This window comes from Paroedura picta, chromosome 10 (genome assembly GCF_049243985.1).
Source record: "Paroedura picta isolate Pp20150507F chromosome 10, Ppicta_v3.0, whole genome shotgun sequence".
NCBI lineage: Eukaryota > Metazoa > Chordata > Lepidosauria > Squamata > Gekkonidae > Paroedura > Paroedura picta.
This window is the reverse complement of record NC_135378.1, coordinates 16,314,188-16,327,454: the sequence shown is the minus strand read 5'-3', so window position 1 is coordinate 16,327,454 and position 13,267 is coordinate 16,314,188. Positions and strand designations below refer to the sequence as shown.

Sequence of the window (13,267 nt, the reverse complement as noted above, 5' to 3'; positions counted from 1 at the left end):
GCACGCTGAAATGGCAGCCCAGCAGATGCCAAGCGAGTTGTGAGGAGCGCTCGCTTTTTGCGCAACCAGCTGTTCAGCGGGCCTGCTGGGCTGGCCAGCACGCTCCAAACTGATTGTCCTGAGCCTTTGCTCTCTGCATGATCAGCTCATTGGGCTTTGGGTGTGCTGGACTGCCAAGCCTGTGCCAGGAAGCCCAACAGACCCCTGAGCCTTATTAGCTGTTTGATGGGGAGCCATTTTAGCTTGCCATTTGGCTTCCCCCCACTTTTAAGCGGGGAGGAGCAAACGGGACTGACACAAACCATATTGGTTTGTTTCGAGCGGGGTTCAGTTATCAAGGGTTTGGAAACACCCTGCACCAGAATTTCCGATCCGTGCCCACCCCTTAGGATTTGGCCTGCCAGCTTTAGGAGAAAATTTCCAGAAACTTAACCTATAGGGAGGAACCCCAAGTTCCCTGAGTTTATCTAAAACAGAAGTTATGGGGAAAAAACAGAAATCTATACTGTACTTTTATATCGGTTCTAACATTACTTAACTGAAATAGCGCCATAAAAATGCATAATTGATAACTTGGCAAACAACATTGTACTATTTCTTATAGTTATGAAATCTTCTAGGAATATAAATGCTCTAGTTTTCTTTAAGGTAAAATAGCAGAAACACCCAATACGAAAAAATTTAAAAACTGAACAAAGGTCCTTTAAAAAAAACCTGTTTTTTTCCTACGTCGTTTCTAGGCCTTCATGTCCACATTCCTCTTACATTAAAAAGCGCAGAAAGAATTCAAACGACCATAATTCCTCACTGGGCACTGGCAACGGGAACTCATTGTAACAATACAAGCAGTGCAAGAATCACTACAGGAATAATGCCGGTCAAATCATTAGCATGACACTGAATAATATTGTGGAAAAATGCAAATATAAATGCACAGCCATAAACAGAAATGTATCTTTATATTAGGCACAGAAGCTGCATATAGGTATGTCCACTTTTAGGCTAGGAACATTTGTGTGCTCTGAGTCTGGTGGCAATAAATAGGCTTCAGTGATCCAGAGGGAGGAGCAGAGAACATCTGGGTGCTTTCCCATGAGCAGAGTTGTGCGTACCTCCCCTGTGCGTGTGTATGTGCGTACCTCCCCCCTCTCCCTCCCTCTCTCTCACACACACACACACACACGGCACTGTGGATGCTGTGACATGTCTATATTCTGCACTCTAACTAAGGCAGTCTGGATTGCTGGGAACAGATAATTACAACAGTCTTGGCAATCTCAAACAGTACGGACAGAGAGTTAACATTTACAAAATTGGGGAACTTCGTTCATGGTGATATTTGCTGAAATACGAACACTTTTCTTACTTGAAATAGATGTTTCTCCTCCCTCCAGATCACCTTTATAAATTTTATTCTATATGTACTACATATGGATCAGTATAATACCAACCACAGTAAGGAAAAGTCACTATTGTCTTTCAGAACAAACACCTCAGTAGTTATTAAGCTACGCAGCCTGTTCTGGCTTGCTTAGGAGATCCGAAGTACGCTGAGCATGACGTGCAAAATTTCACACTAAACAACAAGGCAAGATGTAACTGTGGCATGGGGGACAGGCGTTTCCACATCTGCTTGTCTGGAGCCCCTTTACTCAATGAAATCTATGGATAAGACCCTGCAAATCTGCCAGGGACCTAGCTGAATTCTTGGGAAAGTTTTGGGAGGGACATACAGTTCATACAAAGTCCTAGCCTGCCAGACATCACTGTCACACCACATGAGTTATCCTCAAAGATATAAATAACGTCCCCCCCCCCTGCAACACACACATCAGGGGCCATCACTTGTTGGTCTCATCTTTCAAGAAAGCTTGCCTGATAGAACTGATGTTTCCAGTGAAGTCAGTGAATTGGTTTAAATCCTTGCTGTTTTGGGGGGGGAGGGGAGATCTGTTGATATGTTCTTTCCATTCATGGTAGGTTTTTCTGCTCACAGCAGAGGGGGAGAGGGAATTTAATTGGTTCTCCTATCTCAGAAGAAGAAGAAGAGTTGGTTCATATATGCCGCTTTTCTCTACCAGAAGGAGGCTCAAAGCGGCTTACAGTCGCCTTCCCTGTCCTCTCCCCACCAGACACCCTTTTCAGGTGGGCGAGGCTGAGAGAGCCCTGATATCACTGCTCGGTCAGAACAGTTTTATCAGTGCCGTGATGAGCCCAAGGTCACCCAGCTGGCTGCATGTGGGGGAGTGCAGAATCGAACCCGGCATGCCAGATTAGAAGTCCACACTCCTAACCACTACACCAAGCTGGCTCTCAGGGCAGCCCCCATGATAACTGCAGCAGGAAAGGGGAAGCAGGAACACCACTGTTTTATACAGGGCAATAAAATCAGAGTCCAGTTGCACCTTTAAGACCAACAAAGATTTATTCAAGGCATGAGCTTTTGAGTTCTACTTTAGACGCACAGGATCTAACACCACGTCAAGTATTCCATCCACACACCCCACCTCTATGGAGGTCTGCTCGAGGAGAGGGATTTTTTAGGTTGCCAATCTTTGTCTTTGAGGTTGCACGGGGCATTAGAGCACTGGGTATAATGGGTTTTATATAGGGATTTTATGGGAGGGGTTATGTTGTAAACCGCTGCGAGTCTCTGGAAAGTGATGGGATGTAAGCATAATGGGTGCAGCTGACATTTTTACTTCATTAAGACAGTGATACGCAGTGACCCAGTAGTCCCACGTGGCTCTCTGACATAGCACCAATTGTTCTTCTGAGCACTGTTGTCCAATATGTGTGGTGCATGGAGCCAGTGTGGTTTAGGCACAGGTCAAGAAAGTTGCTCGCCAGACATTCTTCCACCTTGTTCAGGCGAGGCTACTAGCACCCTATCTCTCCTGTGAGCACCTGGCTATGGTGATCCATGCGATGGTCACTTCCAGAATAGACTTCTGTAACTCGCTCTGCGCAGGCCTGCCCTTGTCCCTGACCCGGAAATTGCAGCTCGTGCAGAATGCAGTAGCTAGGATCCTCACAGGAACATCTTGGAGGGCCCATATCCAGCCTGTGCTGAGGCAGCTGCACTGGTTGCCAGTTGTGGCCCGAATCCAGTTCAAGGTTTTGGTTTTAAACTTCAAGGCCATTTGCGGTCTGGGGTCCACGTATCTAAGGGACCATTTGTCACCCTATGCCCCCTGCAGGGTTTTGCGTGTACCAACCTGCTGGTCATTCCTGGCCCTAGGGAAGTTCGCCTGGGCTCGACCATGGCCAGGGACTTTTTGGTCCTGGCCCCTACCTGGTGGAATGGACTTCCGGGAGCACCGCAGGCCCTGCAGGATTTGTCAGCTTTCCACAGGGCCTGTAAGATGGAGCTCTTCTGCCAGGTTTATAGTTGAGGCCAGTGTAGGAGGAAGATCTGGTTGGGTCCTCCCATTAGGAAGTAAACCATTGAGCTGTCTGCCACCCTTGACCTTCTTGGGTAATGATTTTTTGACACAGCCCCCTGCTGCCTGAGTGGCAAACATTCTGTTGAGAGGATTATTTTTTTCCGCCATATTGGTTTTTTAATGTAATATTTTGTGTGGTTACAATGGGGATTTTCTTGGGGTTATTTTTATGGGACCTTTTATACTGTAACCCACCCCGAGCTGGTCCACCAAGAGTGGCGGGTAATAAATATAATGAATAATGAATAATAATACTGGTTAAGAATGGCAGCCTGTAATTTAGAGAACCGTATTTGATTCCTCATTCCTCCTCCACATGGAGCCAGCGGGTGACCTTGAACCAGTCACAGTTTTCTCAGAGCTCTCTCAACCTCACCTACCTCAAAGAATGTCTGTTGTGGGGAGAGGAAGGGAAGGCAACCATAAGCTACCCCGAGTCCCTGAGTCCACTTTGACTACTGAAAAGCAAGGCATAAAAACCAACTCTTTTTCTTCAATATGTCCTAGGAAAGCAAGTGAGCCCATTGCCCACGAGTACTTGTGTCTGGCAGCAGTTTCTCACCTTGAAACAGTTGCTGTTGCAAACACCAGAGGCCAAGCCTTCCTGAGGTCCAAGTCTCAAGATGGGAAGTAAGTGATGCATCTGCTTCATGCGTCCCCCCTCCAGAGACACCCTCCCTTCTCTGCAGCCCCTGTACTCTCAATCCCATCCCTTGGGTGGCTGCCGGGTAGAAAGCAAATTGGCCACAGAGAAGAGGTACCACTGCGGCAGCAATCCAGCAAACTGGCTATGCTGGTCGGTCTTTACTCCTCTTTCTCCAGCTTGCTCATTTCCAGAAGCTTCCACAAGTTCCCTTTCTTGCCTGAGCTGCCCAAGAAAGGCAAGATACAAATTATGTGAATGAATAAAGCCTTCTAAAGTTACCAGATTCCTTCCGAGCATGTAGGGTTGTCTCTCCCCACCACAGGTGAATCTTAGCCAGCCCTTGGGTGTCTGGAGCTGAGGGGAGAAGCTTCTTTCTGCCCATCTATACAACGGTCATATCCTATATTTGAGCTGGATGTGGTAGCAGATAAGGCAAAGTCACATTCTCTTCTGGTTGATGCTAACTGTAAATCTGGCTCTTGGCAAGCTGTGGGGTAACTGCACTAGGCTGTCAACTGACAGCAAGGGCAGTAGCAAGGGCTGCTTGGCCATGAGCCCTGCAGTCTTTGGGCAGCTCACCAATATAGTGGTCTCCTACCAGCCACTGGCTCTGACTGCAGGCATTAGAGGCAATGCCCTTGTTAAAAGTCATAAAAGCTGACTTGTGACTAAATTTAATCCCTGGATGGCCCAGGCTAGCCTGATCTCATCAGCTGAGAGCTAAGTTAAGCAGGCGACCAAAGAAATCCAGGGTCACTACACAGAGGCAGGCTATGACAAACCACCTCTGTTCCATTCTTGCCTTGCTGAGGATGGCCCAGCCTAGCTGGATCCTGTCAGATCTCAGAAGTGAAGTAGGGTTAGCCCTGGTTAACACGTGGATGGGACATAACCAGGGAAATCAAGGATCACAACATTGAGCCAGATGATGGCAACACTTCTTGGAAATGTTATGGAGTTGTTGTAAGTTGGCTGTGACTGGGCAGCATTTCCCACCCACTAGAACCTACCCACCATCCAGGAATATAATCCAGCCACTCTGATCAGGAAACAAATGTGCCTTTGCTCTGTGCTCTTAGGGGCCAAGGGGCAATTGTAAAATTAGAAGATTCCTTTATGCTCTTGTCTACCGCAACAGCTGATTTTGAGAGAGAACAGGGGAAGAACACAATTTGATGGTGTCAAGGAATCCTACATGCCAACAGGATCCTACAGGATCAAGGAATCCTACAGGTTGCAGGGAAGAGGAGAGAAAACACGGCACAAGAATGTAGTTTTCTGATGGTGTTTGCTTCCGCTCTGTGTTCAGAGAGGAACGGTACAAGCATCTAAGAAATCGCAGGAAATAAACCTATTACAACATTCCGTTGTGCCTTTTCATGGGAAGCTCTTCAAGAATTCTATCAACGATCTTCTGACAATTACCTGGTAATGCAGTATAAGATCACCATCTTAATTTATATAATAACTAGGGGCCAAACCTGTTGCATTCAGATTGGAGGGTTGCACTAGATTGGGGGGTTGCGGTGGATGGCCTCTCCCTCCCCCCAGGACCAGGAAAGGCTGCAGGCTGGAGGCCGTCAGGAAGGGAACTCGCTGGCAGGGATCTGCAGCCTCTGAGCCTCAGAGGGAAGTGTAAGGAGGAGGGGGTGGTCAGGGGTGGGGAAACAAAGGTGATTGGCTGGCTGCTGAACAGATAGGCAAGCCGGTTGGAGGAGGAGGCACTCAGGGGCAGGACAGCCACTTTGAGTGGGTGTTAAGTGCTGAATGGCACTTAAGCCATGAGACATGCTCCTCCTCGAAGGCCTTACCAGAAATATATTATGTGGAAAAGATGGAACAGATAACATGCAAGGGCTATTCTTACAGTGCTATTCTACAGCAGTTATACCCTTCTGTCCAGTGGAGTCAATGGGCTTAGGAGGATGTAACTGCTTATCCTATATTACTGTGCATGCATGTGTGTGCACGCGCATGTACAGGTGTGCAAAGGATTTCAGAAAGACACAGTGCACTATCATGTAGTGGAAACAATACATAAACTAAAAGCCTCTGACAAAGACAATACAAATGTGATCAACTTCTTACTAATTAAACCAATTTTAATTCAACTAGAAATCTACTAATACCCAAGTGCTGTGATCTCCTACCAGGAAAATATACATGATCAGTAAAAGCAGTGTGTACACCCATTTCCTTAAAAAAAAAATCAGGCCTTGAGCACACCTTTAATTCCAGAATTTTCAAAATGAGCCATTTACTTTTTTTTAAATCTGTTTTCTTTTCAGTCTGTGTATGGTATCTAGCTGCTTATACATAAGCTAGAGGTTCCTTGACAGCCTTGGAAGGGTTTCCCAAATGGCTGGGAGATAATTTAAAAAAAAAAAAGTTAAATTCTATTGGATAATATAACCATATATATGGTCATGTCAGCCTACCCAGCCCTCCCAGAATGGCCAGTGATGGGCCTGGAGAGCATGCGGAGGAGAGGGGCCCCAGATGGGTATGTACAAAGTTATGCTTCCCAACCATATTTTGCACAATGGTGCAACTTCTGGTTTCGCCAAGCCTGAGGCATGTCTCAATGGTACAAAAGTTAAGAGGCTGGCATAAACCATTCAGGCTCTATAAGAGTCTGAAGCCCTCCTGGAAACTATCAGGCTATGGAGACATGATCACCAGCAAACAAGTGGAGCAGAGAAGGATGCATAATAGTGATAGTAATCCTGTTTCTTGTAATGCTCTCCAAGCAGCTTCTACTCTTACTTTCCCTGTTGACAAACGTCCCCATTCAACCTCTGCACAGGGCCAGAAACGGGGGGGGGGGGGAGGGGGGAGATAGGGACAAGAAGTTGCAAGTGACTCAGATGGTATCACCGAACACAGTGACATCACTTCCAGATCTGCACCAGAAGTGATGTCATAGAGACGGCGCAACACCAGCCCCCCTCAAAAAATTGCTCACGTTTGTCCACCAAATAACTCCAAAAGCAACAAGGTCTAAGCTGGGCATTCTAAGCAGAAACCCTTTGCCAATCAACACCGTGCTGCTTCATGCAGTCCCAATCCCACCCACCAACAATGCAATGAGAGTCTGTCACCATTTTGCAGACTACGCTTGGAAGACCGTGTGGGTGGCACAGAGAGAAATCCTCAAATGGAGCCTGACATTTGTCTTTCCCAGACAAGCAACTAACTGCTTTCTCTGCCAGGGTGCCTAACAGGCTGCACAACACCTGTGGAATCAGTGTCCTCTTGGGAAGGCAGGTACATTTAATATGAGGCAGTTAGAGAAAGAGGTCTGGGAGAAAGAAAAATAATGCAGAAGCAATTGGGTGGAAAAGCATTCTTTTTCCCTGACATCTTTCTACCATTTTTCCTCGTGGATTTAAAAAAAAAACTTCCAATGAAGCATTTTTCTTTTGAAATGAACGAAGTGCTTTCAAAAACAAGGCTTATTCTCACAAAGATTATGGCATGCAAAAAGTTTGAGAAAATTTTAAAGAACATTGAAAAAGGCTCCTGATGGCTGCAATTTTACTTGGAAATACAATGAATGAACTCAGCAAGCCATGCTTTCTTAAAAGCCCCACTAAATTTAGGGGATTATGCACCCTGGAATGTGTGCCCATACTTCTGAGTGTCTACTCTGTTTTCAAGTCACAGTGAATCAACAGGTCTTATTCCCAAGTGCGTTAGCAGCTTTACTTCCAAACAGCTAAAAATTCAAAATAAGCCCAGAGAGGGATAATCACATGTTTGTTTACAAGGCGCACGATACAGCAACTTTGCTGATGCTCAACAGATATGGGCCTTATTGCTCTTGATCCCCACTGTGGAGAAAAGCTAAGTATTAATGAGGTAAGCAAATACATGGTCAGTGCTGAGACATTGTGGAATCCTACTTAGACTACTTTGAATTCTGTGAGCAATAAAAGGCAAGATATAATAATAATAAACATAATATAAAAATGTAAAATATGCTCCAAAGTAAGCCTTGTCAGCTTTAATGGGCCTTGCTTCTGAAGAAGCATGAAGTACACCGATCCATGCAGATTGATCTTTGTAGAATGACTCTGCAGTGAGTTCTACTAGATTCAGGGGTACTTCTGAGCACAAACAGAACCCTGAGTGCACCTTGAGCAATTCCAAACCCTCCAACGCACCAAAAGAAAAATAGGGAAGCTTGTGGACACAAAGTTGTCTTATAATGAATTGGTCTATAAAGGTCAGTACGGTTTCAGACAAGCAGCACCTCTCCAAGTTTTTATGTGCAGGCAAAGGTCTTCCACATAAATTTGTATCTGAGCCTTTTAATTGGAGATGCCAGGAATTGAACTTGGGACCTGCTGCACACCAAGTAAATGTTCTGCCATTGAGTCAGCGCTTTCTTCTCGCGCCAAAAATCATTGCCCTAGTTCCCTTGTTGCTGTCAACATTTTGCTAAAGATACTTCCAGCCTGTTGCTGTACCCTCAAATAGATTGTCCTGCTCTGTCTTCTGCAGCAGGTGTGTTAAGGAAACTGACCACAGTTGCTCATGGCTTATTTTTAAATTACAACAGTCTTACTTCTTCCATTGCCCTTTAGGTATTCTGAGGATTGTTTCAATTAGAGAGTAAATCCAGAGGAATAGCTATTCCAGCCTACAGAAGCAAAATTATTCTAGCAAGACTTTTCATGAGTCAGATTGCACTTTATCAAAAGGACAATTAATAGGAAACAGGTTTACTGTCAACATTACAGTATAAAGTTATTTGCTTTATGGATGTACGGTCTACGGATCTGGGCAACTGAGCACTGATTCACAATAGTTCGTGGAAGAATAAACTGGTAGTCTTCAAGGTGCCACAAGGCTGATATCTAATGTTGCTTTTAACTTTAATGGGGCCAGCAGTACTTGTACGACATCTGCTCCCATAACACTTTTTTGAAACTATAGAGAAGGATGCTTATGCAGCTTAATAGCTAAGGGATCAAGCTATCCATCAAGAAGTATCCAATTCAAATTGCGTTTCTGATGTGGATTCACAAGGAAGTTCTAGGAAAGGCACCCTCTCTTGACCTTGAGCTTCCTACTTTACTAGGCAATAGACATGAAGCACTTTTAGGATTTATATAATTTTAAAGCGTTAAAAGAATTTTTGCACAGTGAACTAGAAAAACTATAAGCCTCTCTTTTTCCGGGATAACAGGAATCTACATCAGGGAAGCCCCACATTTGGGACACACACGCTCACACAGGGCTATTTTTAAAAGTCCTTGATTTCCTGGTCTGTATTTACTATTTACTATGTACATTCAAGGTACACACTCTTCCCCTGTTTGGTGCTTCCACTATTTACCCAGACCCCCCTCCTCCTAGGGCAGGGGTAGTCAACCAGTGGTCCTCCAGATGTCCATGGACTAAAATTCCCATGAGCCCCTGCCAGCGTTTGCTGGCAGGGGCTCATGGGAATTGTAGTCCATGGACATCTGGAGGACCACTGGTTGACTACCCCTGCCCTAGAGTACCCTGGGAAGAAAACGAGTGGGTTTTTATACCCTACTTTTCACTGCCTGAAGAAGCCTCAAAGTAGCTTACAATCGCCTTGCCTCCCCACAACAGACACCGTCCCTCTCCATTAGATACATTAAGATGGAACCCCAAAATCAAGAGGCAACGTGGTGGAGCGGTTAAAGAGCAATGGTCTCTAATCCGCCCAGCCGGGTTTGATGCCCCCCTCCCCCTCCGCATGCAGCAAGCTGGGTGACCTTGGGCTAGTCACAGTTCTAGTCTGGCTGCTCCCACTGAGCAGTCCTCTCAGAGCTCTCTCTGCCCCACCCCACCGCGCGGGGCGTCTGCCGTGGGGAGAGAGGGGGGGGGGGGAAGGCGATTGCAAGCCGCTTTGGCATTCCTTCGGGGAGCGAAAAGCAGGGTGTAAAGGCCAACGCTTCTTTTGTGTGTGTGTGTGTGACTGCGGCGATTTCACAGCTGAAGGCAGGCCGAGAGCCTGGGGGCGGGGGCACCAATCCCTCCCTATTAACTCGCGAGGCCTCTGCCTGACCCCAGCCTGTGCCCGCCAGGGAGCCATGAAGGCCGGCTGAGGTCGGGAAGCGAGCCCGAGAGCGCGGTCGGAAGAGGCTGGCCCCGTCGGGCCCAGGCGCCAGGAGCCCGAACAAAGAGGCCGCCCCCAGGCGCAGGAGGAGGCGGCGGCGGCGAGGCCCGAGGGGGTCGCCGACTCAGCCCCACGGCCCGGCCCGGCCCCTCCGCCCTCCCTCCCTGGCTGCCTCCCTCCCTCCCTCCGGGCCGAGACAAAAGCGCCACGAGAGCGACGGGCGCAGGCAGACAGGCCGGGCGAGCGGGGAGGAGGAGGGCGCCGCCGCCGCTCCTCCTCCTGGGCCCTTGGCCCCCCGGGCTCCCGCTTACCCGTCGGAGGCGAGGCGCTTCTTGCTGGAGGCGTAGTCGTCGCCCAGGTCGAGGCGGTGGCGCTTGGACATGATGGTGGCCGCAAGCGCGGGGAGGAGGCGGGGGAGGCCGCGGCGAGAGGCAGGCGAGCTAAAATGGCGGCCGGAAGGAAGCGGCGGACGCGAGGCGGGGCCCGCCCAGCAGAGCGGGGAATGGGTACGGCGGCATCAAGCGTCCGGCGGGGAACCTCGACCCCGCCCCTCGCGTTCCGACCCCTCCCTCCCCCCCTCCCTCCCGGGTTGGAGGAAAGAGGGAGGGAGGCTGGGTTGCCAGCTCTGGGTTGGGAAGGACCTGGAGGGGGCGGGGAGAGGCCTCAGGGGAGTGAGCTCTGTGGAGTGTCGTCGTCATCCCCCCCCCCAAGCAGCCCTTGTCTCCAGGGAGACTGGTCTCTAATCACAGGGGGTCTCCAGGGCCCGCCTGGAAGATGGCATTCCCAGATGGAAGCGGAAGAGCCAACTTGGCTTCAGGCCATGTTTCTCTTTGATTCTCGTTATTCTTCTGCTTTTTCCTCGTTCCCCCCCCCCCCTTTAATTAAAAAAATGCAAACACAATTTTTAAAAAATAAGTACTAATGATTTATTTATTGTATATGGATAGGCCACCCCTCTCAGCACAGCCGGTCAATCACAGTTTATTCGGTGACTCATATAGAAATATCAATAAGACCATACAAAAGGTTGGATAGAAAGTATTGGATAATTGAGTTTAAAACACAATATTAGTTTAACTCGATATGTTAAGATATTTATATCAACATTTAAAATGCCTCCCTTTAAGCACTTACAGCAGCTCAGAATGTAGTGAAAATATCTTGAAAATATCCGCTCAAAATGTAGTGAAAATATCTATCACACAGTTAATTTTACAACTCTTAATTCTGATACAGTTGTCCACACTTTAGCTTCTCCACTGCCTCGTTGGGAAGGGGAAAGCCATGGCGAGGCGGCAGGATAACGCGGGAGGGATCTCCTGTCAGGAAGCGTGCAAACACATGGTTTCCTGTCATGTGTTTGCAAGCAGGAGGCGGCGTGCAGTTTACGCCTCCGTGCGGAAATGGTTAGGGAGAAATGGAGAAGGTGGCCAAACGCTGGAATGGAACCCTCCTTGATTGTTTCCGGACTAGGGATATCTTTGGCATTTGCATTTTTAAAGGGTCGAGTTTTTTGTTTGTTTCCACAGTGTAATTTGCCTCATCCGGCGCAGACCTGAATTGCCCTCTCACTTGCCCTGCAGCAAAGGAATCCCCAGAAGGCCGTTTTTCATTTTAGCCCAATGCTGAAATGGGAGCAATCGGGGTTTACCTCACGCCTGCCATTTTGAGATGTTTAGGAACACCCCTTTCCTTGTCGCCATCCTCTCTCCCCCTCCCTCTATTCTGAAAAAATCTGCCATTTTTTTTGCAACTTTGTTTTCATTGTACCCCTTAATTCCACCATTCTGTACTCCCCCCCCAAAAAAGTGTTCAAAATGTATTTTTTTAAGAAACGGAATTATAACGTTATAATGTAACATTGCCATGTAAGACTGCAAGACTTATTTATTATTTAAAAAAACACCCTTTTTAAAAGGCCGGTGATTACATTACAACGTTGTTCCCAAATTTAAAACAAGGTATGTCACCTAATGTGGAAATGATCCATGAGCAAAGGCCATGCGTTTTGGAAAGGGCTTTGTAATGGGGGTAGCTGCACCCTTTGTGGCCATCTTTATGGGTTTCTCAGAAACATCTGTAGAAAATGCAATGTTAAATGAGATGGGTGCCAAAACTAGGGGCCAAATAGGGATTCTCATGTGCAGGTGGGACTTGGGGGTCCCCCGGAATTACAGTTTCTCTCCAGAGTAGAGAGATTAGTTTTCCTGGAGAAAATGAATGCTTTGGAGGAGAGACTGAGTTGGTCCCTTTCTGCTCCAGGCTCCTTCCCCATATCTCCAGGATTTCCCCAAATTGGATCTGGCAACCCTAACTTCCCAACTCTCACTATTGGCCAGCAGAGAGCTGGCAGCTCTAGTGCCAAAACATCTCGGGTCAGCCCTGGATGGGTCATCATTAGGGTTGCCAGCTCTGGGTTAGAAAGAACCTGGAGACTTTGGGGGTGGAGTTGGGAATGGGTGGGATTTACGGAGAGTAGGGACCTCAGTGCTCCTCCCTCCCATTCTACAAAGCAGCCATTTTCTCCAGGGGAACTGGTCTCTGTTGATTGGAGATAGAGTTGCCAGGTCTGGGTTGGGAAATCGCTGGATACTTTGAAGGTGGAGGTGGGAATGGGTGGAGTCTAATGTTATGTCCACCTTCCAAAGCAGCCATTTTGTCCAGAGGAATTGATCTCTTTATTCTAGAGATGCACTGTAAAACCTGGGATCCCCAGGTCCCACCTGGAGACTGGCAGCCCTCATCATCATATCAAGTAAATTTGGACTTGCGGGTCACCATATCAAAAAGGCTGGGAACTACTGTTCTAAACTGGGGAATCAGGAGAGGGGGGAAAGAATAGCATCCTAACTATGTGCCACAGACGCCGAGGTTCTTGAACTGCATCCGGGATACCCACCACTGCCCATATTTTCAGCTGATGGAGCTATTCCTGCTCCAGTGTGCTTTGGTCCCACAACATTAAGCCTGTCGGCATGCTAAGCATGTGTTGAGCTTTGTGCCAATTATTTGTTAGCTCTTTTCTCAGGCGGTAGCAACAGGGTGGACATTGTTAGAGGAATGCAATGCCAAATAGGT

At 47.6% G+C, this 13,267-nt stretch overlaps 1 protein-coding gene across 1 annotated transcript in view; it reads right to left on the bottom strand.

Annotated features, from left to right (window-relative positions):
- The window catches only part of DHX15 (DEAH-box helicase 15), a 51,538-nt gene extending 40,859 nt beyond the window's left edge, over positions 1 to 10,679 (bottom strand). Inside the window, exon 1 of the mRNA XM_077301511.1 lies at positions 10,501 to 10,679. Coding sequence (XP_077157626.1) covers positions 10,501 to 10,571 — 71 coding nt within the window. The 5' untranslated portion in view covers positions 10,572 to 10,679. The remainder of the gene's footprint in view (positions 1 to 10,500) is intronic.
- Positions 10,680 to 13,267: the final 2,588 nt, after the last annotated feature.